Source organism: Anas platyrhynchos, chromosome 34 (assembly GCF_047663525.1).
Source record: "Anas platyrhynchos isolate ZD024472 breed Pekin duck chromosome 34, IASCAAS_PekinDuck_T2T, whole genome shotgun sequence".
In the NCBI taxonomy this organism is placed as follows: domain Eukaryota; kingdom Metazoa; phylum Chordata; class Aves; order Anseriformes; family Anatidae; genus Anas; species Anas platyrhynchos.
Genome location: NC_092622.1, coordinates 2,546,960 through 2,570,913, shown reverse-complemented (window position 1 = coordinate 2,570,913; position 23,954 = coordinate 2,546,960). Strand labels below are relative to the sequence as shown.

Sequence of the window (23,954 nt, the reverse complement as noted above, 5' to 3'; positions counted from 1 at the left end):
AGGGGGGGGGGTGGCACGGACGGGGGGGAGGCACCTGGAGTGGAGGGGGGGGGGACACGGGGCGGGGGGGGGTTAACGGGGCTGGAACGGCGCGGGGATGGGAGGGGGGGGAGGACGAGGGAACCGGGGGGCGACGTCGAGGGGAGCTGGGGCAGGTGGAGATGTGGGGATGTGGGGGGGGGAGGTGTGTGGGGGGGTCGTTGTAGCCCATGGGCAGCCCCCCCCCCGTGTCTCCTCCCCGCCCCGTGTCCTCCCCGTGTCCCTCCCGGGCCCGTCGGGTCCCGTCGAGGCGCAGCGGAGGCACGGAGCGAGCCAGGGCTGGGGGCGATGTTTGGGATCTGGTGCCCGTACAGCGCGGACGGCAGCGCGGCCCCGATCCCGCCCCCAGCCCCGCTCCCGCCCCCAGCCCCGGCCCCACTCCCGGTCCCGGTCCCGGTCCCGGCCCCGACGGGCTCCCACGACGGCTCCGCAGTCGCTGCTCGCCTCCGGCCCCTGCTGGCCCCGCAGCCGCCGCCCGCTCCGAGGCACCAGGACACGGCCCCCGGAGCCCCCCCGCGATGCCCGGGACGGAGCCCGGAGGGGGGGGTCCCGGCGCTGCCGCCCCCCGGTCCCTCCTCACGCTGCCCGGCGCTGGGACCCGGCGGCCCTGGGGGCGTCCGGGGGGGGCCCTGGGGAGCAGGGGGGCTGCGCTCAGCCCCTCCGCTGCGGCTCCGCAGCCCCCCGGGCCTCCCCCGCCGCCCTACCGGGCTCCGCCATCCGCTTCCCCATGAGCCCCACGAAGAAGTCGTGCATGTCCCCTGCGGAGAGAGCCCGGTGTCAGCTCCCACCGGGCCCGGCCCCGCTCCGTGCCCACGTCGGGGCCCCCCCTCGGCCACCGCTGCGGGGCTGGCACCGTCCGGGAGCAGAGCGGAGCGGAGCGGACTTACGCTTCTGGGGAGACGCCAGCGCCGGGGGACCTGGAAGAGAAGCGGGAGGCTGAGCGCTGCCGTCGGGGCGGGGTTCGGGACCGGGGCCGGGACCGGGAGCGCCCCCCCGGCTCTCACCGGCGTCCTCCTCCCGCAGCAGCTGCAGCAGGGCGGCGAAGGCGGCTCCGGGGGGGCCGCCGCGGGCTCTCCAGGGCAGCACCGGGAGCAGCGGCTCGGGGCCGGGGCCGCTCTGCGGGGATGCGGAGGGGTGAGCGCGGGCGGGGACCGCCCGGTGCCTCCCCGACGGCCGCCCCGACGGCTCGGCCCTACCTGGGAACGGAGCGCGGGGCCCGGCGGCGGGGCGGCGGCGAAGCGGGCGAGGGCGAGCGGCAGAGCCAGGGCGAGCAGGGCGAGCACCGCGCGGCTCCGCATCCTCGCCGGGGCGGGCGACCTGCGGGAGGGGTCAGCAGCGGCCGGGGTCGCCCCTCACCCCCTGGACGGCGCGGACCGGGGCAAGGTTTTGGGAGGGGAAAGCAGCGGAACGAGGGATGGGGGCCCGGGGGCAGCAAACGCCCCCCAGCCCTTTCCAGCTGGGGGGGCTACGGCACGGTGGGGGCATGAAGAAAAACGGGAGGGGGGCAAGGGGGACGCGGTGGGGGGCTGCAGTGCAAGAGATGTACTGCAGAGGTGCTGGGGGGGCTGGGGAGGAGAGAGAATGGCTGCAGTGTGGAGCTGGGGGTCCTGTGCCAGGACTCGTGCCCGTTGTGCCGGGTTTGTGCCGCCACACGCCAGCTGGGGTGGTGGAAACACGCAGGATGGAGCACGGACACGCAGGGATCACAGACACCCACTCAGCCTTGCAGACGTTCACAGACACCCACACGCACCACACGCACACCCCCTCCAACAGCCACAGCCCCCCGGGAAGGTCCCAGCCCCAGGCTTCCAGCCACCCCCCAAGCCCTCCCCACCTTCCTTCTTCCCTCTCCTCCCAGCCCAGCTCTTGCTGCAGCTTCCAGCTCCCTTTCACCTTCCCCCAGCCCACGCTGGGCGAGGAGCGGAGGCAGCGGCCTCCCCGGGGGACCCCACAGTACCTGGCACGGGTTTCGGGGACCTGCTCAGCCCTCAGCTGCAGCGCGTCCCTCACCTCCGGTGGCTGCGGAGCGGCGAGAGGCAGCGGGCAGCGGCCGCAGGCTGTGCTGATGGCTCTCGGGCACGCTCAGCCTGGAGGTGAAGCACCCCAGCGCTGTCAGCCGCGCGGAGCTAAATAAGGGGCCCTGCCCGTGGCACGGCGTGGGTGGGCGAGAGGAGAGCCGCCAATGGGGGCCGCGGGGGGTGGCACCCCCACCCTGCAGCTCAACGCCCACGCAGGCACCGTGACACCCGTTGCACGCGCAGTCACACCGCGGCCCAAGCGCGCCCACGTGGGCTCGCCGGCTCCCCGCCACGTCGTGCCGCCGCGGGGTACGGGGCCAGCACGCAGCCAGCGCCGTGCCCACGCAGCCCCCGGCCCTGCACACGTCATGCATGCGGTGGGACACGCTTCCAAAAACGCCACAGCCTCTTGGCACGTGTGTGCGCACCGGCCCCTGTCTCCAGAGTGCTGCCACGCTGGCAGAGCCACCGGTGAGTGCTTCGGCTGTGCAGGCAGGCTCCGGGAGGGCTCACGGTGCAATGGGTCGTGGTTGAGCTCCTGGGATGCACACGTAGGTGCGTGCACGCACACCCGTGCACAAGGACACGGGCTGCATGGCATGCACAGAGGTGCGCACGCACTCTCTCCCTGCACAGCCCTCCAGTGCCTCCTGTCCTGTCCTGGGGCTCTCCCACCTGCCCGGTCCTGGTCCCATGCTGTCCGTGAGCAGCACGCCCACCTCCAGGGGTCCCAGCAGCCCTAGATCCAGCCCCATGTGTGGCCGCGTTCCCCCAAGCCCCTCTGTGGCCAGGATGATGGGGGCTTGGCCCCTCCAAGCATGGCCCAGCTCTGCCTCCAGGCTCCATCCTGCTCCCCCCAGCACTGGAGGGAGCAACCTCCCACAACCAAACCCCCAAAACCAAACCCCCCACAGCCGAGCCGAGATGGAGAGGGCGATGGGGGGAAGCCGAGGGGATGGGAAGGACCGGAGGGAGCCCAGCTCTGGCAACCAGCACGAGCCACGGATGCCAGCCCTCAACAGGCGGCTGTGGCAGCCCCACGGGAGGGGAGGCGGCAGCGGGAGCGCGGTGGCTCACGTGGCACCACAGCCCGGGGCAGGGCAGCATCTGCAGTGCCGGGGACGTTAATTAAATCGGAGCCTGGCCAGAGACAGCCTAATTAATTAATAACACCTACTTGTGTGGTGCCAAGCAGCCGCGAAAAGCAGCGGTGCCCCGGGCTTGTTTACGGCTCTGGCCCCTCTCCATGCACTTTGGGGGGGGGGGGTCCCTGCGCTGGGAGGTGGCACAGCCCCTGCGGGGCATGGGGAGCGTGGCGAGCCCTCAGAGGCACCCCCCGTGCACACACGTGCCCCCTGCATGTGCACGCACTGCCCAAGTGCCCCGGCACGCGTGCCCGCACATGCAGCCCGTGCGCAGCTCCAGGCCCACCTGGGAGCTGCTGCTGCTGCCGCCGTGACGGGGAGTTGTCAGCTCTCGAAGTTAACGCGGGTGACGTGTGGGGACAGGAAAAAAATCCCTCTCCCGGAGCTTTGACGCGTGCAGGAGAGAAAAGGCAGTGAGGGGAAAAGGGGGGGCATGGAGCTGCACAGGGACCTGCGGGAGCAGGGCTGCAGCAGGGACGTGCGGTGGCTCCTTGGTGTCCCCCCCGCACGGCTCTCGTGGTCTCGGTCCCCAAAGGTGGCTCCAGCGTGGGCGCAACGGGGGCTCTGCACTGACGGGGGGGTGCCGTGGGGGGTCCTGCAGAGGGGCAGGCTGACCGCAGGAGGGGTGGGAGACGGGGGGGGGGGTGGGAGACGGGGGTGGTAAGCGCAGGCGGGAAGGCGCCAGGGACCTCACGTGCCAGCTGCCTGCGGCCGGCCAGAAATTGCGGCTGCAGCCGAGCGAGTTCCCTTCCCACTTAATGGGAAAAGTGGCCGCAATTTGGGGCCTTTCCAATCACCGCTGAGCCGAGCGCTCGCCGCAATCAGGCAGCAGGAAAGGCGAGGGGCTGGGGGGGCTCCATCCCCGGGCTGGGCTGTGCCCCCCCCCTCCCACCCAGCACCGTGCTGCCGCATCCTGGGGGCTCCCATCCCACGCCTGGGTCCCCCCCGTGCCGCAAACAGGGCCACGTCCCCACGACACCACCCGCGTGCAGACACCAGGAAACGCGTTTAATGGGGTTGTGGTAGTTCTGCTGCTGGGGCCAGTGGGGTGGGGGTGATGTGGGGGGGGGGAGGTGCCCAGTGGGCAGGGGGGGCTCTCAGTGGACCAGGACCTCCATCTTGTGGCTGCCCCGCTTCTTGCAGATGGGGACGTCGTCGTTGCTGCCCTTGGCCGACTCCACCACGGTGATGGCCACGTCGCCCTTCTGGAAGCGGGTGGAGAACCTGGGGGGGGGGCGAGGGGGTGGGACTCGGGGGGGGGGGGACACACCCTGCCCCACCCCTCCCATCTTGCCCATTCAGCTGCCTCCCATCCACCCCACCCAGAGCCCCACCCCATGCACCCCACCCACCCCACCCCACCCACCCAAGCCCCCCCCCCCAGACCCCCCCCACCCCCGCCCATACTGGTCTGTGATGTGCAGGGCCAGGGCCTGGGAGGTGGCGGCCATCAGGGTCTGGTGCAGGCGCGTGATGAGCTCGATGAGGTGGCTGCTGACCAGCAGGAGGTCGCCCTTGTTCCCCGCCGTGGAGGTCTGCGGGGCGAGGAGGGGGGTGTCAGTGCCGCCGGGACCCCCCCCTCTGACCCCACCCGGCCCCCCCAGGCAGCACGGTACCTCCTTGAGGTGCAGGGCCAGCAGGCCGTCGGAGAAGCGGGTGACGGAGACGCCGCGGATGTCGCTCAGGCTGAGCACGGTTTTGGGCTGCGCGGCCTTGGGGTCGGCCAGGACCAGGTGCTCGGTGGTCAGCAGCAGCAGGCGCGGCACCGTCTGTGGGCATCGGGGGTGAGCGTGGCCCTGCAGCCCCCCCAGCATGACAGGGACAGGGACGGGGCTCACCTTGCCGTTGGCTCTGTTCACCTTCAGCACGCTTTCAGCCATCACCAGCTTGTCCTTGGCCACGGCGTGGAGCTTCTGGTACTTGGGGTTCTGCGTCAGCCCCAAATACTCGCCCTGGAAGGGCTGCTGCAGGCTGGGGACAGGGGCCATCAGCCGGTGCCACCCCCGCGCCCCCTTCCCCAGCCCCGAGCCCCCCCGGCGAGGCGGCACCTCTTGCTGTAGAGCGTCTTCTTGTCCTTGAAGAGCTCGCTGGCGCAGAGCTTGGCCTGCAGCAGGGCTTTCCGCTGCGGTGTCAGCTGGTCCCGGTACTTCTTGCACTGCAAAGGGACGGGGACGATGCAGCGCCGCTGGTGCAGAGGGACACGGGGAGCACGCAGCCCCCCCCACCCCCTGTTCCCAGTGCACCCACCTTCCAGTGGTAGAAGATGTTCTTCAGCTCCTGGTTCGCGCCCGCCAGGAATTTGTAGGGCGCCGGGGGCCAGGTCCGGTCCTGCACCGCCATCGGTGGGAGGTTCTTCTGCAGCCCCACGAGGAACTTCTGCACCTGGGGGGGGGGAAAAAAGGTGGTGGGTGGCGAGGTCCCCGGGCCCAGCCCCACTGCTGGGGGGCAGGAAGGCACCGAGCCCCCTCTCCCCCTGCCCCGCTCACCAGCCGCCGGTAGATGAAGTTGGCCAGGCGCGTGCCGGCGCCGGAGCGGAAATATCGGCGGTACATCCTGCGGACCTGCGGGGGGGCGGCCGTCAGCGCGGGCACCGGGACCTCGCCACCGCATCCCCCCCATCCCACGGGTCCCATTGGGATGAGCCTGCATTCCCCCCTCCCCAACCTCGCCCCCCCCCCCACCCCCATTTTGGCCCCGCACGGACAGGACAGCCGCCCCAGCCCGACAGGGTGGGCCAGGGCAGACAGACAGACAGCCCTGGGCGCAGCGGACGGACAGCAGGACAGAGCAGCTCACGGGCACGCGGCCCCGCGGGGGGGGCTGGCCCCGTTACCTTGTACCCTTTCCAGTAAGCAGAAATGGTGCTGGCGGCCAGGTGGCGGTGGCGCTGGACCTTCAGCTCCCGGAGGAGCCTGCGAGACTGCAGCGGGACAGTCAGAGCCCAAAGGAGCCCAGAGGCGGAGGGAGAAACACCAACACACATAGGGAGCGAGAGGGAGAGAAAGGCAGGAGAGGAGGAAGGAGAGACGGAGAGAGATGGGATGAGCCTGGTCCCCCAGGGCATGGCAGAGCCGCGGAGCCCCCCCACGCCCCCACCGCGTGCCCCCTGCCCCTGCCCGTGCTGGGAGAGCCGCCGGCCCCGGAGCACGGCCCCAAGAGCCCGCAGGGTGCCCAGCCCTCACCTTCCAGCCCCGGGCGTACGCCTGGAGGAGCAGCACCGACCGCTTCATCTGCTTGTACCTGTTCTTTTGCTGCAGGGGGGAGTGTGGGGGCGGCAGGGTGAGCAGGGGGGCTCTCACCTGGGGACCGTACCCCCATGCCCAGCCTGGGCTTCGCTTTCCAGGCTGGCTCCTGGGGGTGCTGACTGCTCCCCCCTGCCATATCGCCCCTTCTCGGGATGAAGATGGGGAGGGTGCAGTGCAGCCAGGACCCCTGCCTGCCCCCTCCTCACCGCATGGCCCCGGAACCAGGCGGAGATGATGATCTGGCTCTTGCGCATCAGCTGGTACTGGGTCCGGCACCGCCAGCCCCGAAACATCTTCTGGATGAGGGTGGCGAGCTCGTTCATGCGCTCCTGGCGCCGCTTCTCCAGGTCGAAGAGCTGCAGAGAGTGAGGGCGAGCTGCAGGGAGCCTCTGGGGGCTGCAACATCACCCAGGAGCCCCCTCAATGCGCTCGGGGCTCCCAGCAGGGCGAGGGGTCTGTGGGGCAGGTCCCCACCCTGCATCAGACCCTGCCCTGCACTGGGTCCCCCTCTGTCTGGACTCACAGTGCGTGGCGAGCGGATGAAGATCTTGGTGTAGCCAAAAGCCAGCTCCTCCGGGGGGAACTTCAGCTCCGACAGCAGCACCTCAGTCCCCTCCCTGCACAACGGGGGCACGAGGCTGCTCAGACCTCTCCACCCCGCAGCTGTGGGGCTGTGGGATGCGCCCCCAGTCCGATGCCCCCGATACCTGTCGCCGCCCGACCAGCGGGGCCAGGTCTTGGTGCCCAGCATCTTGTAGCGTTGCAGGAAGGGGTTGTAGAGCTGGCGGAAGGCGTAGCCCGCCCGCCGCACCCGCACGTTCTCCATCAGCCCCAGGTAGCGGATCTGCGCCAGCACCAGCTCCGGCGTGAAGAGCATCGCCGTTTTGGTGTCGTTGGGCTTGATGCACCTGCAGGAGGGTGGTGGTGGGCACAGGGGGGGCTCCCGCCACGTGCCTGGTGCATGGGGTCCCCCCAGGGTCGGTACCTGATGTAGTTGGGGTTCTTGGAGTAGAGGTTCTTCATCAGTGTCGCCACCGAGTTCTTGAACTGGAAGCCGGCGGTGGGGGGCAGCTTGAGGGAGGCTTTCTGGGGGTCGCCCTCGGGGAAGAGGGAGCGCAGCAGCGTGTGCCGGGCGGCCCACATGGCCTGCGACAGGTCGCGGAACAGCAGGTCGTTGTTCTTCTCGATGAAGCCCGTCACGTTGTAGGTCACCTGGGTGCAGGAGCAGGGTCAGCGCCAGGGATCCTGCCACCCCTGTGGGCAGGGGGGCGCTCAGGGAGGAGAGAGCGGGCAACAGAGGAAGGCACCGCAGCCCCTGCCCCAGCCTGGCCCCGCAGGCAGCTCCCGTGCAAAACTGGGAAGAAGACCGGGGTGCCCCGGCTGCACCCAGGGACGGGGCTGTGGGTGCCTGTGGGTGCCGCAGACCTTGCCGGCGTAGTGGTGGATGCGGAAGCAGCGCTGAGGCAGGCTGAGGTCCGTGACGTGCTTGGCGTTCTGCGTCTCCTTGCTCTCGTAGTGCTTGTGGGTGGCGAAGAGCTGGTTCAGCTTGGTGACGAAGGTGTCCTCGTTCACCACGCCGGGCCGCAGGCACTCCTCGTCCAGCATGGCCAGGATCCCGCACTTGCTCTGCGCATTGGTGGACGGTGTCAGCCCCAGCCCACGCTGTGCCCAGCCCCAAAAAACGCCGCCAGCACAGACCGGGGGCTCCATCGAACCACCCCAACCGGGGTCCACACCAGGCTCAGCCCCAGCTTGCATAAGGTACAAGGGAGGGGAGCTGGGACCCCGACCCGGCCCCCCCACATGTTGGTGGGAAGCAACTCACGTTCTCGATCAGGTCGCAGATGATGCCGTTATCAAAAAACTCCACCGGTGTCCACTGGATGCCCTGGGAGCAGATGGGGGTCAGACACGTGGACCCCCGGACACGCGCTGCATGGATCCCGCCCCACAGACACCCCCCAGCTGATGTGGGGCAGGAAGCGGATGTCCAATTGTGGGGACAGGGATCCCGAATCCCTCCCTGCCTTCCTGCTATTGAATCCTCTCCCGGCAGGGAGCGGGGTGAGGAAGGGACGTGCTGCGGAGCCGTCTACGACACTTCCCCATCCCCGTCCCACCGAGGCTCCTCAGGGCCACATCCAGCCTGAGTGCCATGAGCCAGGGGTTACCTCTCGGACGTATTCCTCCTGCTCCTCCTTCAGGGTCATCAGGATGAAGATCTGCTGCAGCTTCTCATTGCAGTAGTTGATGATGAACTGCTCGAAGCCGTTGTCCTGCGAGAGAAGGGCCCCGAGTGGCAGGTCCATGCTGGAGCCCCCAGCCCTGCTCAGCCCTCCCACGCTCCCCCCAGCAGCAGGAGGGGCCCAGGTGGGTCCTGCTGCTCACCTGGAAGATCTCGAATCCATAGATGTCCAGGACGCCCATCACCTTCCTCTGCTTGCCCGGCTTCACCTGGGAGACGGCGGCGGGGTGCTGAGCCACGTCCCAGCCCCGGCTGGGCAGGGGAGGGGACCCGAGGGGGGGGCAGTGCCCAGTGCTCACCTGGATGCTGGTGTTGATGCGGTTCACCAGCCAGTCGAAGAGGCGGCTGTAGATGTTCTTGGCCAGCGCGTCCCGGCAGTGGTAGCCCTGGGGCGAGGGGAGCAGGGCTCGCAACAGATCCCCGGGGGGGGGCTCCCGGGGCGTGAGCCCACAGCAGGGGGGGGGTGCCGGGGCAGGGGGAGAGGTGCCGCTCACCTGGGCGACGCTGAGGGCGGTGAGCACGGTCTCATCCCGTGCCTTCACGGTGCGGGAGCACAGCGCCTGCTCCAGCGTGCCGGGGTCCAGCTTGATCAGCTCGCAGATCTCGTGCAGCTCTGTGCGGGGCTGGGGCTGAGTGGGGGGGGGCCCATCCTATCCCATCCCGTCCCATCCCATCCCGTCCCACCCCAGGCCCTACCCCGCGGCTCGGCGATGCTGCAGGCCTCCATCCCGCTGGCCTGGTAGCAGCTGCTCAGCTCCACGTTGCCCAGCTTGAGCACCACGGCCGTCACCTCCAGCAGCGCCGTCACCTCGGCGGGCGAGAAGCCGATGACCGCCATGGCATCCTGGGCACGGGCAGGGGCAGCTCAGGGGATGATGGGGGCGGCCCCAGGGCATTTAGGGGGGGGGGTGTCACGGTTTCCCAGCCCCCGTGCTTCCCCAGCAGTACCTGCATGGCACGGAAGTTGGCTGCGTCGTCCATGCCAGGCAGGTTGGATTTCTCCCGGTTCAGGTAGCCGTAGTGCTGGGAGCCCTGGCGGAGCTTCAGCTGCTCTGGGGGGGCGGGCAGAGGGGGCTCAGCCACAGTCCCCCCCCCCAAGCCCCTGACCACCCCCCCTTCCCCCGAGCCCCCCATGCTGGGGGCTCAGACCTACGGAGCAGCTGCGGTGAGCCGCCGGCCAGGAGCTGGTAGAAGATGTGGAAGTTCCTCTCGCCCTTGGTGTGCCGGACGATGCGGGATTTCTCCAGCAGGTCTGCAGGGAGGGGGGAGCGTCACCAGGGCACGGGGCCGGGACCCCAGGTTGGGGGGGGGGGGACAGTCAGTCAGTACTCACAGTTGCTGATGACCCCTCCCAGGGGCTCGCCCTTGAAGTCGAACTCCACGTCCATGTACTTGCCCTGAGGGATGGGGCTGGGGTCAGGGCTGGGGACCCCGCAGAGAGCGGCAGCCCTACTCATGCGCCCCCAGACCCCGCTCCCCGCCACCCCCTTGCCAGGTCACTCACGAAGCGGGAGGAGTTGTCGTTGCGGATGGTTTTGGCATTTCCGAAGGCTGCGGAAGGAGGACAGGGAAATGCAGCAGTGGCCGGGGGGGGTCGGGGAGGCTGAGCCGAGCCCCCGGGGTGGGCGCAGGGTGTGAGGCGCTTACCCTCCAGCACGGGGTTGGACTGCAGGAGCTGCTCCTTCACCTTGTCCACCTCCTCCCCTTTGCTGCAGACGGCCGCCACGTAGGACATCACCAGCTTGCTGGCCTCTGCAGGCGAGGGGTCGTTGGCACCAGGACCGTGCTCGCCCGTCCCGCTGCCCCCTCACAGCCCCCAAAGGCCCCGCTGGGCGCCCAGCCCCTACCTGTCTTGCCAGCCCCGCTTTCACCGGTGATGAGGATGCACTGGTCCCGGTCCCGGTCCCGCAGGGAGCGGTAGGCATCGTCCGCGATGGCATAGCTGGGGGTGAGCAGGGGTCAAAAGGGGGCTGGAGGGGACCCAGGGGCCTTCAAGGGGTGCTGAGAACCCGGGCTGTGGCTGTGGGGCCGCCCTGAGTTGACTCCCCCAGCCCCCGAAGCCTTGGGACCACCGTACGGGCGAAGCCCTTAGCGGGACCGAGGAGGGTGCCCGGTGCTCACATGTGGGGCTTCACGGCGAAGAAGTTGCAGTTGTTGTACTCCTGCACCTTCTCGGGGGTGTAGATGGGCAGGGGCCGGTAGGGGTTGACCGAGATCACCACATCCCCGATGTAGGTCTGCGGGCAAGCGGGACGGCGCGTGAGCACTCACCCAGCCGCGGACCCCGGCGCTCCCCCTCCCACCCCATTACAGCCCCCCGCAGCCCCCCGGCCCACAACCCAGCCCCCGCGGCCCCGTCCCGATGCCCACGTAGATTTCGCTGCGGCGGAAGCGCTCCTGCAGGGTGCGGAGCAGGGACTCCTCGGTCAGGGGGTCCAACAGCACCAGGTCCCCGACGGCCTCGGCGTCCAGCAGCGTGGTGGCGGCTTCCATGGCCGGGTGGCTCCGGGGCACCTGGGGCAGAGCAGGTGGGGGCTGCGGACCCTTCCCCAAAAACGCCTCCGGATCTCAGCAGCCCCAGCCCCAGGTGCTCCTTTGTGGGGTCTGGGAGGGTTTCTGGGGGGGGGGGGGTCGCTGGACGCCCGGCTCCTGCCCGCTGGTGCTGGGGAAGCGAGGAGCCCGGCCAGGAAACTGGGACACCTGGGTCCTATTCTTGTGGCAGGGATGAATTCAGCCTCCGCTTCCTCCCTTCTTCCTGGCAGGGGGGAGCCGGGGGCGGGCAGGAGCCGGGCCGGGGGCTGGGGGCGCTCCGCACCCCGGGGCTGTTCCGACCCCGCTCCACCCAGCCCCAGGCTCCGCACCCCGGCGACCTTCAGCCCCGCTTTACCTTTCCCTTTCCAGGGCTGTAAACCCAGCCCCGCTGCCGGGGCCCGGGGAAAGTTCACGGGCGGCGAGGTGGGGAAGGGGCGAAGGGGGCGATGGAGCCCCCCCAAACCGGGAGCAGCCTCCCGGGGGGACGGGAGCGGCCGGGACGAGGCTCCGCAGCTTCCCCCCAGACCGGGCGCCGGGCACGGACCCCCCCCAGCGCTGCTGGCTGCGGGACCCCCGGGGCGAGAACCGGGCTTGCAGGGGGGGGACACAGAGCAAAGCCCCCACCCCACCCCACCAACCCCCTCCCGCAGCCCCGGGGCAGCCCCGCGGTGCCGGTTCCCGGGGCTCCCCCCCACGCCGGTGGCCCCTAGGGACGCGAAGCCCCCCCGAGATGTGGGGTGGGGGGCCGGGGTGCTGCCCCCCCAGCCCCATCCCCGGGGGATGCGCAGGGGCCGGGGACTCACCTCCCGCGGGCAGAGCACCGGCTGCTGGAGCTGCCGAGCCGGGGCTGCTCCAGATCCCGGTGCTGGGGCTTGGCACCGGCCGGCCCACGGGGGGGCGGGGGCCCAGGGCCCTCCCCCGGGCACGGAGTCCGGCCGAGGGCAGGGAAACTGAGGCACGCAGCACCCCAAAACCACCGGGCCCCTCTCTCAGGGTCCCAGCCCGCTGCTGTGCTCGCGGCAGAACAGGGAGAGAAATTTAATTGTGGTCAGGGAAACAAAAGGAGCTTCCTCCCGGGGCTCCGGGAAACGGGGGCAAGGTACGGAGCTGGCAGGAACCCGGCTTCTCCTGGGGTGAAGGCACCCGAACGGAGCCAGCAGTGCAGGGGGTGCTGCCTCCGGTCCCCACTCCTCGTCCCCAGGCACTGGGCAATGTCCTGGGGCCAAGCCAGCTCCCATGGGTGCAGGAGGGGTGCTGGGGGATAAATAGAGGCCCGTTATTTAGAAAACATACCTTTATTAAAAAATATAGTCAGTCGTCAACCTGCATTAAGCACGCCAAGGGGACAGAGGGAGGCAGCAGCAGAGGCTGCTCACACAGGGGTAGAGCTCAGTGCTGAAGCAGAGCGAACCAGAAATAAATCAACAGCATCAGCGGGGGCAGCAGCCCTGGGCAGCAAGGCTACGGGAGGGCAGGCTTATTGCAAAGAAATTTTGGCATAAAGACCACGCAGACACCGGGGCTTTCTTAGGATCAATAACTGATGACATTATTGATGACATAACTTCAACGTCCCCTTGTTGAGAGGCTCCCTTCTTGCACCCTTTGCTCTGCAGCAGTACTTTTTCACTATTCTTTGGTCAAAAACTTTGCCTGGAAGCAGCAAACACCCAGCAACGTCCATGTAACAGCAAGGCATCTCCTGAACCACCCTTCTAGAAGTTCCTTCTAGACTCTTTACATTCCTCCTGGCCTCATCGTTGAGTCCAACGTTATCACCAACTGTGGAGCTCGTCGACCCCCATGGCCACACTCCCACAAGAAGTTGCATAGATTTGGGCACCCCCCCTCCCCCCCCAGATCTCTGCTTCATCCAGGCTTCTTTACCAGCCCTCCTGCCCTGCGCTGGCCGTGAGAGAAGCGTGGAGGGGACGGGGCTGAAAGCAGCCCCCAGTACAGGCCCCTTGTGGGTGCATTCCCAGGTGCTGCTGCAGGAGCACGCAGGTGCCCGGTGCTGCCTGGCACCAGGAGGGAAGGGCACAGGAACACTGGCACCCCACTGGGCAGGGTGCAGGAGGCACGGCCACACCGGGAGAAGGGGAGGCTGAGCCAGCACCCGCGAGGTGCTGGGGGCGACCCGCAGGGCACCGGGTCTCACACCCAGCTCTACGACACGCACGTGGAGCCCCCTGCCCATGGAGCTGGGGCTCTGCCCGGGAAGCACTGGGGGATTTTTGGTAGCTGCAGGGGATTATGACAAGTTAGAGGCACAGGCTGAGCAGCTGCAGCCCTCGGGCACCTTTGGTAAGCACGAGGAGGAGGAGCAGCTGCCCCCGGGTGTGCTCGCCCCACACCGCAGCCTTGCAGCGGGCAGGTGCTGAGCACGCAGGTAGAGGCAGGATGGGTCCAAAGTTCTTTTATGAACGTGTCTCCTGCAGGCATCCGCACGCGAGCTGGACCTTTTGTTCCATCCCCACCCTGAAAGGTGGAGACGCCCTGGCAGAGGGGGGGGGAGAGGGGCTCCCCCCTGCCAGCCACAGCGCGGGGGCTCAGCGCACACGGGAGGCAGCTCAGTACCAAGGCCTGGGAAGGTCCCTGCCCCTCCGAGGTGCGCACCAGGAGGCACGCAAGCACACACCCCAAAAGCCAGGGTGGCTCCAGTCCAGCTCAACTCCAGCCCAGTGTCCTACACCTCGGCAGCAGCACAGACCCCATGGTCAAGGACAGGCCCCCTGCAACCCTCTGCCAATGAGAGCTGCGATGACAAGAGCTTTGGTGCTGGAACTGCCTGGGGAAAACGAAAAGTGCCAGCTCCCCGTATCCTCCTACCAGCCTGGCTCTGCTGCAGGGCTCACAGGAGCCCCGCTTGGGGTGGGATCAGAGGTGCTGGGCACAGACAACACCGGCTGTCCCCTGTAAACACAGCTTTGGGCACCACAGGTGTCAGGGAAGCAGGGTGACTCCAGCAGTTCTGCCCCTGGCCCTCCTGGGTCCGGGGCAGCTGACCTCAATCAGCATCCAGGCGGCTGTAGGACAGGGAGCAATTCCTGTAGTCCGCATCAAAGGAGTCATCTTCCTCCTCCTCCTCCTCCTCCTCAAACAGCTGCTCCTCAAATAAGCTGCCACCCAGGCCATACTCCTGCTCGTGGAAAGAAATCTCTCTGGAGGTGAGGTGAGAGGCGCCGCCCACGAAGTCAGCAAACCTGGGAAGAAGCCACCGAGACACGGCTGTGCCATCACGAGTGGCCTGCGAGGCCCTGGCATGCAGGGAGCTGGGGGTGCGGGGTTTCAGTGCTCTGGGACGCCACACCACGGGCAGAGCCACAGCACAGAGGCTGGGCCAGGGCTGGAGCCGCACGCCCTGCTTCCACACAGTGCCCCGCTTACACGCAGCGGGGATCTTCTGCGCCTCCGCAGCCAGAGGTGGCAGCACAGAGCGGCTCAGGGCTTTCGGAAGCACCCAGATGAGGTCTCCTGACCGCAGGGTCGCGGGACGTTACCTCTTAGGAGACTGGATGCGGGAGACTGCTGTCCAGGCAGAGAAATCCGGGCTTCTGCAATAGTTTCGAAGCTCCTCAAGGGCCTTGCGTGTCTCCACCTCGCCCTGGATGTGGTACTCCTCCTCGGTCAGCAGGCGGGGGGGGCTGGGCCCCAGCCGGGCGCTCTGCGCTCTCCTGCCAGCAGCACAGCACCAGTCACTGCCCTCCCAGCCTGCACAGGGCACCCAGTGCAATCCAGACCCCAGGGAGCTGGGCCAAGAGGCAGCGTTGGGCTGGAGCAGAGCTCGTGGCTCCCCACTCCCAAGGGAGGCTCCCACACACGAGGAGCACGGCGCTGCCCCACACCAACCCGGGGAGGAGGGTCACAGCCCCCCAGCGTACCCACCCCAGCCCCAAAAACCACCAAAAATGCCCCAGTTCTGCAGCACGGGCTCCAGCCAGCAGCTCACCTGGCCCAAGCAAGGGCTGGGGTGCAAGCGCTCACCTGTAGGCAGCGTAGGCCCACTGAAGGGGGTGGTCGAGGTGCTTGGTGCAGATGGCTATGAGCACCAAGGCCAAGGCCACGGGGCGGATCTGGATGCCCGAGTACATCAGCAGCAGGCCCAGGAGCTGCAGGGTCCAGGAGAGCAGGTTGATGCTGCGCTCGTTCTCCAGCGGGCCGTACCGGTAGCACACACCGAAGCTCACCAAGCCCACCAGCAGCATGTAACCTGCAGGGGAGCAGAGGGATGGGGAGCTGGGGCACTGCCCCGGCGCTGGGATTTGCCTCTCAGGAGCAGAAGCACAACGTCTGCAGCAACACGGGGGGCAGGAAGCCCCAGCGCTCCCCAGCAACGAGCCGAGGCTCTGGTAGGAGCCGCAAGAACTGGAGAGCTGGCAGGTCTGAGGGGCCCACGCTTACAGAGCAGGTACTGCCAGTAGGACTTGCAGATCTCCTGTAGGTTCTTGAAGACGAGCTGAAGCAGGTACAGGGAAAAGGACCAGCCTCCTACCAGAAGGAAGTACACAGGACTTCTCTAGGAAAGGAGACGGGAGAATCAAGAGGAGCTGTTGGCAGAGGATACCCATGCCTACCTCCCCCTGACTACCGAGCCTTGCTCCAGGCAGAGCCAGACCCACAGCCCAACACCCCGAGACCACAAAAACCCCACACGCTCACCAGAAGGGGCGTGCAGGTGTAGAAAGGGCTGCTGCGAGCAACCTCGCCCCCAGCCAGCCTCATGCTCTCACCTTGGGCATGGCCTTGGACATGACGTAGAAGACGATGAGCAGCGAGGCCAGCAAGCCAACGCTTATCCCGGCTGAGTAGTAGAAGAGCTGGCTCCTGCGGAGATCACACGTGCACAAAGTGTTTAACAGCTTTTGGGATGCCCGTGCGCAAACACCCGCCAGGAGCGACCCCCAGGAACCTGCAGGCTGCGAGGCCAGCCAGGCACCGCACACCCCAGCGCCTGGTGCCAAGAGAAAGGCACCGCACATCCTGGGAAGGGTGAGGGGAATGGTACACAGCCCCACAGAGCCCCTGGGGCAGGCCTGGCATCCCCTGGGCAAGCGGAGGGAGGCAGACGGGGATCCTCTGCCTTCCACAGCACACAGACAAGAGCTGCTCCGCGAATCCAGCACATCTCAGCCCCCAGCTCGCAGGGCAGAGGAGGGGACTCACCGGCTCAGCACATCCCCACAGAAGAACAACAACAGGCCCAGGAAGAAAACCAGGAACAGTTTAGGGTCAAATCCTGGGAAGAGAAAAAGAACAGGCTGGGAGAAACCCTGGCAGGGCACCCTTGGCGTGAGCTCCATCCCAACACACCAACAACGAGTGGGGAGAGGCGGTGCCTGAGGCAAGCCTCCAACAAGCGCCCTGTGTCTGTGACTCTGTGCCCCCCCATTCTGCCCCCTCCCCTGCGGGCCCCCTTCCCTTTGCTGCGGGGACCGGCCCTGTGCTGCCCTGCAGCAGAGCAAACGTACGCCGGGACAGCACGACGCAGTACGTGGTGCCGGCCTCCAGCACCTCGACCTTCAGGCAGGTTTTGTTGCCGTAGAGATCCACGTCGATGCTGGTGTCGTTCAGCTTCTCCTTCAGGAAGGAGAAGAGGAAATTCCACACCCTGAACTTCTCCAGCTCCCTCAGCTCCTCCTCGCTGTCCACCTGGGTGACTCGGACGCCCCGGCTGCTGTTGATGCGGATCTGCACACGGGGAGGGGGGGAAGCACATGTGGGCACCGCTGGGGCTGGGCCAGGCTCTGCCAGGTGGGGGCGAGGACCTGCCCCCCTGCCCCCCCCCTCCCCTCTCACCTGCACCCGTGTCCAGATGTCGTGCCACTGCGGGGCGCGCGTGTTGGCGTAGCAGAAGCGGTGGGAGGCAGACCAGTAGCAGGCGTGGGCATCGTGCAGCTCGATCACGCTCTCCACCGCGCCTTCAGGACGAGGGGCAGAGCAACGGGCGCTCAGCAGCACGGACACGGCGCCGGGCATCGACCCCCGCCCGCAGCAGGACCCCCCCGAGTCCCTCCAAGACCCCCCCCGACCCCCTGAGAGCCACCTGGAGACCCCCCCCGACCCCAGGGATCCCCCATTCCCCAAGGAACCCCCCACAAACCTCCCCCAGCTCCCCGAGCCCCCCCCCCGGGCCCCTCAACACCCCCGGGGACTCCCCCAGGCCCCCGGGACCCCCCCGGGACCCCCTCCCAGACACCCCCAGCCCCCCCCCCGCCCCGCCAGGCCCCGGGGCCCTCCGAAGGCCGCCCCCCACCCCCGTGACCCCCCCCTCACCGGTCGCGGCCCCCTGGTCCTGGCGCTGACCCCGCCCCCCGCCCGGTGCCGCCGCCCCCAGCAGCAGCAGCGCCGCCAGGAGCCGCCGCCGGGCCCAGGCCGCGTTCGTCCGTCCCGCCATGGCCCGGCCGCGCCACCGACTTCCGCTTCCGCCCCCACGTCCCGCCCCCCTGCCCTGACGTCACAGCATACTGACAGCTGTCCGGGCCTATAGGAAGGCCGCTCCGGCCTCGCCCTGCCCCCTGCCTCCCGCGGGGATGACTGACGGGGCTCTCAGCCTATCAGCGCAGCGTGGGTTTAGCCCCGCCTTCCCGTTGCTAAGGCCGCCACCAGCAGCCAGAGCGGGTGGGCGGGGTCCAGCCTAGAGGCGAGCCCCGCCTTAGCAACGGCGCTGACAGACACTCGCTGCAGCCAATCAGCGCGCAGAACGGCCCGGCGGCGTGCTCCCGCCCCTCTCTTTTGATTGACAACCGGCTCCGCCTATCAGGGGGCGACACCGCGTTGGCTGGGTCGGGGGTCCCGGAGCTTCCCCGGAGCCGCCCCCCCGGGGACCCCCCCACCCCCATCCCCCCCCCCGAGACCCCCGGGACCCCCCCGGTCCCCCCGTGCCCGGCCCCCGCCGCCCCCCGGTTCCCTCCCCCTCCCCCAGTGGCTGCCTCCGAGTGGGGGTGGGGGGGGGGGAACCTTCCCACCCCCCCCATCCCCGGGACCCCCCCGCGGTGCCCCCCCAGGACCGGAGGGCGTCGGTACCGGGCCCCTACGGGGGTGCCGGGACCCCCCCCCCCCCCCCCCCCCCCCATTCCCCGAGGGGGCGCCCGGTGCTCGGCTCCGTTCCCCTCCCCCCCGCCCCCCCCCAGGCAGGGGAGGGGGCGGCGGGGGCCGGGGGCGGGGAGCGGGCTCCGGGGGCCCCCCCCGGGCCGTGGGCGGCGGAGCCGGGAAGCGGCGGGGCCGTGGGCGGAGGATGTGCGTCAGCCGGGGGCAGCGGCGGGCCTGGGAACGGCCCCCCCGCTCCGGACGCCCGGGCCCGGGGGTGGGGGAGCTTTGGGGGGGCCCTGAGGGTCCGGAGCGGGACCCCCCGGGAGGGGCGCTGAGCCCCCCCGCTGCCCCCCGCCGGTCCCGGTACCCCCCCCCCCCCGGGGAAGGAGGCAGCGGGGGCGGCTGGCGCCAGCCGCGCTGTAAATAAATAGCGGCGAGGTGGGGGGGGCCGGGGGGGCCGCGACCCTCCCTCGGGGTGCAGGCGGCGGGGGGCTGCTGGATTTCCCCCCCCCCCGTCCCCAAAATCCTGTCCCTCTGCTCCCCATCTCCCCAACCCCCCCCGGGAGGGGACCCGCGGGGGGGTTCACCCCGGAGCCCACCGACGGCACCGGGGGCCTCCCGCTGCCCCGGGGGCCGAGTCCCCCCCCGCGCCGGGTGGGTGCGGGGCTGCCGGGACGGGGCAGCAGCGCCCCGGAGCATCCCCGGGGCGCGCCCGGTTGCCGCAGGAACCGGAGATGCTGCGAGCGCAGCCCCCCCTTGCTGCCGGCCCTGCGGGACCCCATGGCCGGGGGACTGAAGGGGGGGACCCCCCGCATCCTCCGGGCACAGCGGGGGTCCCCCGGGCGCGGCAGGCACCGGGTGCGGGGTGCGCCCCGCGAGCACCGGCTGCCTCGAGCAGCGCCCGCTCGGGAAACCGGCCCCGGTTCCCCGCTGCTCCGCCGCCACCGGCTCTCCCCGGCCCCGGCGAGGAGCTACCGGGGGTCCCCGCGCTGCTCTCCGTGGGGTGCGGGACCCCCGGACCAGCCGTGCGCCCTGGGCGCAGCCGATCCCCGGTCCCCCTCGGTGCCACCGTGCGCCCTGGGCGCAGCCTCGTCCCCCGGTCCCCCTCGGTGCCACCGTGCGCCCTGGGCGCAGCCGGTCCCCTCGGTCCCCCCGGTCCCTGGGGGGTGCCGGTGCCGGTTCCGCGGCTCCCTCCCGCGGCCCCCCCGCCGCGGCCGCCCTCGCAGCGCTCAGCGGGGGCGGCAGCCGCGGGATCCGCCCCCGGGGCCTCCCACGCCGCGGCGCAGCCGGGGCCGCTGCTATTTCACGGTACCGCCCGTGTGGGCGGCGCGCAGAAGCGGCGCGGCGCGGCGGAGTGAGCGCGCACGGCCCGGCCGCGGGACCCCCGAGCCCCCCCCTCCCGGGTCCCCGAGCTCCCAGCACCCCCGGTATCCCCGGCCCGTAGCGGAGCGCGGCCCCCTGCCCATGCCCTGCGGTTCTCCCCGGGACGCACGGGCGTAGCGGCTGGAACCGGCTCCAGCCCGCGGTGAGCGACCGGGGGGCGGTGGGGGGGAGGTGGGGGCGGCGGGGGGGGCTCAGGGCACCGGGGGGGGCTCGGGGCACCGGGAGGGTCGGAGCGAGTGGGGGGGTTGGGGAGCGGTAGAGGAGGGAGGGGTCGCTGGGGTCTGGGGATGGGGAGGGCTGGGACAGCCCCGGGTACGTGTCCTGCCCCACGCGGGGGTCCTGGGGGGGGCTGCTGGCGGCAGGAGGGGGGGTCCGTGGGGTGCGGGGCAGGGCCCCGGGAGGGAAAATGGGGGTGGGAGGGTGCCCCCCGGCCTGGCCCCTGCCCCACTTGTGTCCGTGTCGTGTCTGGGGAGCTGTGGCCACGGGGTCTGACCTGGCCCAAGGGGCAGGGGGGGCCTGGTGGGGTCTGTGGAGTGCCCCACTGCGCCCCCTCCCTCTGGGGTGTGCCCCCAGCCCGGGGACCCCCAGGCACCCAGGTCAAAGGGTGTGGGGTGCGCTTCTCCTGCGAGCTTGACCTGGGGGCTGTGGGTGTCCGTCTGTCCCTCCTGGCCCCGGCGTGACGCTGTCCGTCCCGCAGGCTCGCCATGGCCGTGCCCCGCACGCTGGGGGAGCTGCAGCTGTACCGGGTGCTGCAACGCGCCAACCTGCTGGGCTACTACGAGACCTTCATCCAGCAAGGGGGGGACGACGTGCAGCAGCTCTGCGAGGCGGGCGAGGAGGAGTTCCTGGAGATCATGGCGCTGGTGGGCATGGCCACCAAGCCCCTGCACGTCCGCCGCCTCCAGAAGGCCCTGCGGGAGTGGGCCTCCAACCCGGGGCTCTTCAGCCAGCCCGTCTCGGCCGTGCCCGTCAGCAGCATCCCCCTCTTCAAGCTCTCCGAGGCCGGCGGGCGCAAATCGCTCAGCAACGGGCACGCCAGCCCCAGCGAGGCCACGGGCAAGGGGGGCAGCAGCACAGGGACGCCCCCGGCCCGCAGCCCCACGGATCCGGGGGAGAAGCTGTCACCCTCGGCGGCACCACCATGGCCGGGGAGGAGCACCCCGGAGTCGGAGGGTGGCGGGGATGAAGAGCCGGGGGGCCCCCCCTTCTCCCCAGGCGGGAGCAGCGGCGAGCAGCCGGTGGGCGCCGAGGCGTTGGAGCCGGAGCTGGTGCAGACGGTGGCGGAGAGCGTGGAGAGGCTCCTGCAGAGCTGCCCCCGGGGCGGCGACGCCGAGCTGCGGGCGCTCATGAAGCTCAACAAGAAGCTGGCCAAAGCCGTGGGGCACATCTTCCAGCTGGAGGATGGCGACCGGCACAAGGAGGAGGAGATCCGTCGGCACAGCGCGATCTACGGTCGTGGCGAGGCCCGGCGCCGTGAAGGCAAGCAGCTCACCCTGCATGAGGTGAGGGTCCGGGCTCAAATGCACCGGGAGAACACCGGCCCCGGTGCATGGGGAGGGGGCTGGGGTGGCTCTGGGGCTGGCGGTGTCCCTGTAGGAGGCTGGGGTGGGGGCTCCACCACGCAGGGGTGCAGGAAGCCGAGGTCGGCTCCTGTCCGGGCGGTCTCTGCCTGCCCGGAGCCCGCGGTGCCATTTGCTGGGGGTCCTGCTGGTGCCACTGGCTCCGTTCCTGCTGACACCCGGGCCTCTGCCCACAGCTGATCATCAACGAGGCGGCCGCCCAGTTCTGCCTGCGGGACAACTCGCTGCTGCTGCGGCGCGTCGAGCTCTTCTCGCTCTCGCGGCAGGTCGCGCGGGAGAGCACCTACCTGTCCTCGCTCAAGGTGGCCAGGTGAGCCCAGTGTCCTCAGGGGAGCTTGGGGGGGGGGGGGGGGGCAGCTGTCACCCCCCCTGCCCACACATGGGGTTTCATCCCGAGCCCCCGAGTGCCCTCGTGGGAGCTGCACCACCACCGGTGCTTCCGGACGGGGGTGGGAGCCTGCAGCCCCCGCAGCCACGTGGCCGCGAGTTCCCCTTTCCCTTGCTCAGGCTGGTTCTGCCTGACCTCGGAGGTGCTGGGGGTGGACGGGGGGGACAGAAAGCAGAAAGCACAGCACTTGGGGTGGGGATGGGGATACAGCTGGGGGTTAAGGGGGGGGCACCTCATCCCTTGCACCCTTCCCCCAAGAGGCTGCTGCCGGTGCCGTGCTGGCTGCTGTGGCCGCGCTGCCGCTTTCCCTTCGCTCTCGGGTCACTCCTCGCATTTTCCGCCCCCCCCCGGCTCCATCTGCTCCGAGGCCCCGCTCTGCTCTGCGCCGTCCCGCGGCACCGCCCTGCCCGGGCAGCCTCCTACGCCCGCCGTCACGGCTGGCGCTGCCCACAGAGCGTGGCAGGGGGCCGGGCGGGCATGCACAGCGCGGGGCCCCTGCGCGGCCGCCCCCGCGCCTGACGCAGCCCTTTCTGCTCCCTCCCACGCAGGACGCAGCCCGAGGAGAGCGGAGCCTCCGTGGCCAAGCGGCTCAAGCAGGAGGTGGGTGCGTGCCCGGGGCGAACGCCCTCGTGCATGGGGTGGGGTGCAGGCAATGGGGAAGGGGGGTGGGGGGGGTGCACGCGCATGCACGGGGGTGTTTGTGCATGTGCGTGCGTGCACACCTGCGAGCGTGGGTTGGAGATCGCCCACACGTGGGTGTGACCGCGCGGCGTGCTCGGGGCTGCCTGCGCCAGCTCGGGCAGGCGCCGAGGGGCAAGGGCTGGTGGTGCTGTGGAGCCCCCCCCCCTCCCTTAACCCCCCCCCAAGAGGGACGGGGCCTGGCTGCGGTGCCCTGTGCTCAGCTGCACCTTCCCGGCAGGTGGGCGAGCAGAGCCGCCCGGAGCCCCTACAGCTGCCCGTGGAGCCCCACACGGCCCCGTACCGTGCCAGCCTGGAGGAGGACGCGGCCAGCCTCTCCGGGGAGAGCCTCGACAGCCACTTGCAGGGTGAGTGGGGGCTCCAACTGGCACACCCCGGGGGGCAGCTGGCGGGCGGAACCCCCCCAGCCCCCGGTGCTGACCCTCGTCCCTCTCCTTGCAGCAGCGGGGGCTTGTCCCCGGCTGACGCCCCCGCCCAGCGTGGCCCCTGACGTGCCCCTCGGCCTCCCCCCGCACGGGCTCTGGAGCCGCCACATCCTCCAGCAGACGCTGATGGACGAGGGGCTGCGCTTGGCCCGCTTGGTCTCGCACGAGCGCGTGGGGCGGCTCAGCCCCTGCCTCCCCGGGAAGCCCCCGGGACCAGGTGAGCCCCTGGGGGCTGTGGGAAGGGGGTCTTGGGGGGCTCAGGGGAGGGGGGCGGCCGGTGTGGGGTGGAGGGAGCTGTCCCCCCCTTTTTTATGGTACCCTGACTCTCGCCCTCTCCCTGCAGAGTTCGAGGACGGGCTGGCAGAGCGGGGCCCCCCGCCTCCCCCCGAGCCCCCCCGTGGCACCATCAAGGTGGAGCAGGAGACCAGCCGGCAGTGAGGCGCCCGGCGGGAGCCCCGCAGCCCCCCCGCCACCACTAACGAAGCAATAACGGGCAGGGGGCTGGGTGCCAGCAGTGCTGTGAGCGCAAGGTGCCGGAGGGGGCTCGGCCGCAGCCCCCCCCCCCTCATTTCCCATCCCCTCCCGCACGGACGCTCTGGTTACCTCAGCCGCAGCGGGACGCTCCCCGCAGCAGCAATACCCTCGCCCCCCGCCGCCCCCCCCCAGGGGCTGGGGCAGCCCGCGATGGACTCGAGCCCGCTGTACAGACCCCACACAGGGCCCCCCCAGCACCCGCCTGCCGCCGGCTCCCCCCCCACCCTGACCCGGGGGCAGCCACATCGCGTTCCCCCCCCCTGTCCCCGGCACTGCGTGGGGACAGGCGCTGTGCCACCGCCGCCGCGTGCGCCCACGTCAGCCCGGCCGCCCACGGCGGTGCCGGCGCGCGCAGCTCCACGCGCCCCCGCAGCACCCCCGCAGCACCCCCGCAGCGCCCCCGCAACGCCCCCACGCTCCAGCCGCCGGCGCCCCCGCAGCAAGCACGTGCGAGCGCTCTGTGTGCACGCACTGCAAACCCCCCCCTTGCCCCCCCTGCATGCACGCATCTCTGCTGTAAATACACTCCCCACAGCCCCCCCCCCCCGATGGTGCCCCCCTCCCTGCACATGCCCAAGCACACGCGCGCCCCCCCCGTATGCTCCCCCCTCCCCAACATTTGTCTGTGCGTGGTCTGAGTGCCGGGGGGGTCACACAGGAGCCCCCCCCCCCTCCAGCACCAAGCAGAA

General features: G+C 70.3%; 4 protein-coding genes across 7 annotated transcripts; 1 reads left to right on the top strand and 3 right to left on the bottom strand.

Annotated features, from left to right (window-relative positions):
- Positions 1 to 22: 22 nt before the first annotated feature.
- Positions 23 to 2,573, bottom strand: TAC3 (tachykinin precursor 3). Its single transcript, XM_072031987.1, has 6 exons — positions 2,000 to 2,573; positions 1,236 to 1,356; positions 1,044 to 1,155; positions 927 to 956; positions 744 to 797; positions 23 to 668 (listed from the first exon to the last, which is right to left on the bottom strand). The coding sequence occupies exons 2-6, from the start codon at positions 1,335 to 1,337 to the stop codon at positions 616 to 618; spliced, it is 351 nt and encodes a 116-aa protein (XP_071888088.1). The 5' UTR covers positions 1,338 to 1,356; positions 2,000 to 2,573; the 3' UTR covers positions 23 to 615.
- Positions 2,574 to 4,192: 1,619 nt separating this feature from the next.
- On the bottom strand, positions 4,193 to 12,227 carry MYO1A (myosin IA). 2 transcript variants are annotated; one of them, XM_038171528.2, is made up of 29 exons: positions 12,031 to 12,227; positions 11,066 to 11,209; positions 10,817 to 10,932; positions 10,543 to 10,637; positions 10,343 to 10,447; positions 10,200 to 10,246; positions 10,029 to 10,092; positions 9,849 to 9,947; positions 9,644 to 9,747; positions 9,392 to 9,539; positions 9,190 to 9,308; positions 8,995 to 9,081; positions 8,839 to 8,904; positions 8,622 to 8,726; positions 8,276 to 8,338; positions 7,876 to 8,076; positions 7,436 to 7,662; positions 7,158 to 7,358; positions 6,974 to 7,067; positions 6,657 to 6,806; positions 6,388 to 6,456; positions 6,039 to 6,125; positions 5,692 to 5,766; positions 5,453 to 5,587; positions 5,254 to 5,360; positions 5,044 to 5,176; positions 4,822 to 4,974; positions 4,613 to 4,740; positions 4,193 to 4,429 (listed from the first exon to the last, which is right to left on the bottom strand). In XM_038171528.2, exons 2-29 carry the CDS (start codon positions 11,186 to 11,188, stop codon positions 4,303 to 4,305), a joined length of 3,228 nt encoding a protein of 1,075 aa, XP_038027456.2. In that variant the 5' UTR covers positions 11,189 to 11,209; positions 12,031 to 12,227; the 3' UTR covers positions 4,193 to 4,302. The 2 variants fall into 2 exon arrangements, with proteins under 2 accessions (XP_038027456.2, XP_071888029.1); XM_072031928.1 differs by lacking the exon at positions 6,039 to 6,125 and having other exon boundaries at positions 12,031 to 12,226.
- Positions 12,228 to 12,503: 276 nt separating this feature from the next.
- On the bottom strand, positions 12,504 to 18,031 carry NEMP1 (nuclear envelope integral membrane protein 1). 2 transcript variants are annotated; one of them, XM_038171531.2, is made up of 9 exons: positions 17,531 to 18,031; positions 17,024 to 17,145; positions 16,696 to 16,915; positions 16,391 to 16,463; positions 15,958 to 16,051; positions 15,629 to 15,743; positions 15,212 to 15,437; positions 14,728 to 14,901; positions 12,504 to 14,430 (listed from the first exon to the last, which is right to left on the bottom strand). In XM_038171531.2, the coding sequence occupies exons 1-9, from the start codon at positions 17,619 to 17,621 to the stop codon at positions 14,235 to 14,237; spliced, it is 1,311 nt and encodes a 436-aa protein (XP_038027459.2). In that variant the 5' UTR covers positions 17,622 to 18,031; the 3' UTR covers positions 12,504 to 14,234. The 2 variants fall into 2 exon arrangements, with proteins under 2 accessions (XP_038027459.2, XP_038027458.2); XM_038171530.2 differs by having other exon boundaries at positions 17,501 to 17,972.
- A 1,497-nt stretch (positions 18,032 to 19,528) lies between these two features.
- NAB2 (NGFI-A binding protein 2) lies at positions 19,529 to 23,936 on the top strand. 2 transcript variants are annotated; one of them, XM_072031961.1, is made up of 7 exons: positions 19,529 to 19,781; positions 20,337 to 21,141; positions 21,396 to 21,529; positions 22,156 to 22,207; positions 22,527 to 22,653; positions 22,751 to 22,948; positions 23,075 to 23,936. In XM_072031961.1, exons 2-7 carry the CDS (start codon positions 20,344 to 20,346, stop codon positions 23,167 to 23,169), a joined length of 1,404 nt encoding a protein of 467 aa, XP_071888062.1. In that variant the 5' UTR covers positions 19,529 to 19,781; positions 20,337 to 20,343; the 3' UTR covers positions 23,170 to 23,936. The 2 variants fall into 2 exon arrangements, with proteins under 2 accessions (XP_071888062.1, XP_027301645.2); XM_027445844.3 differs by having other exon boundaries at positions 19,539 to 19,781; positions 22,748 to 22,948; positions 23,075 to 23,921.
- Positions 23,937 to 23,954: the final 18 nt, after the last annotated feature.

Coding starts and splice junctions, on each gene's coding strand:
- TAC3 (XM_072031987.1), bottom strand. CDS start 1,337: ATGCGGAGCCGCGCGGTGCTCGCCCTGCTCGCCCTGGCTCTGCCGCTC. Junction 957..1,043: donor GCTGCGGGAGGAGGACGCCG/GTGAGAGCCGGG, acceptor CTTCTCTTCCAG/GTCCCCCGGCGCTGGCGTCT. Junction 798..926: donor GCTGGCGTCTCCCCAGAAGC/GTAAGTCCGCTC, acceptor CTCTCTCCGCAG/GGGACATGCACGACTTCTTC.
- MYO1A (XM_038171528.2), bottom strand. CDS start 11,188: ATGGAAGCCGCCACCACGCTGCTGGACGCCGAGGCCGTCGGGGACCTG. Junction 10,933..11,065: donor TCCGCCGCAGCGAAATCTAC/GTGGGCATCGGG, acceptor GCTTGCCCGCAG/ACCTACATCGGGGATGTGGT. Junction 10,247..10,342: donor GTCCAACCCCGTGCTGGAGG/GTAAGCGCCTCA, acceptor CTCCTTCCGCAG/CCTTCGGAAATGCCAAAACC.
- NEMP1 (XM_038171530.2), bottom strand. CDS start 17,621: ATGGCGGGACGGACGAACGCGGCCTGGGCCCGGCGGCGGCTCCTGGCG. Junction 15,744..15,957: donor TGTCCAAGGCCATGCCCAAG/GTGAGAGCATGA, acceptor CTCCTTTCCTAG/AGAAGTCCTGTGTACTTCCT. Junction 14,902..15,211: donor TGGGCCTACGCTGCCTACAG/GTGAGCGCTTGC, acceptor TGCTGCTGGCAG/GAGAGCGCAGAGCGCCCGGC.
- NAB2 (XM_027445844.3), top strand. CDS start 20,344: ATGGCCGTGCCCCGCACGCTGGGGGAGCTGCAGCTGTACCGGGTGCTG. Junction 22,654..22,747: donor CCTCGACAGCCACTTGCAGG/GTGAGTGGGGGC, acceptor CTCTCCTTGCAG/CAGCGGGGGCTTGTCCCCGG. Junction 22,949..23,074: donor CGGGAAGCCCCCGGGACCAG/GTGAGCCCCTGG, acceptor CTCTCCCTGCAG/AGTTCGAGGACGGGCTGGCA.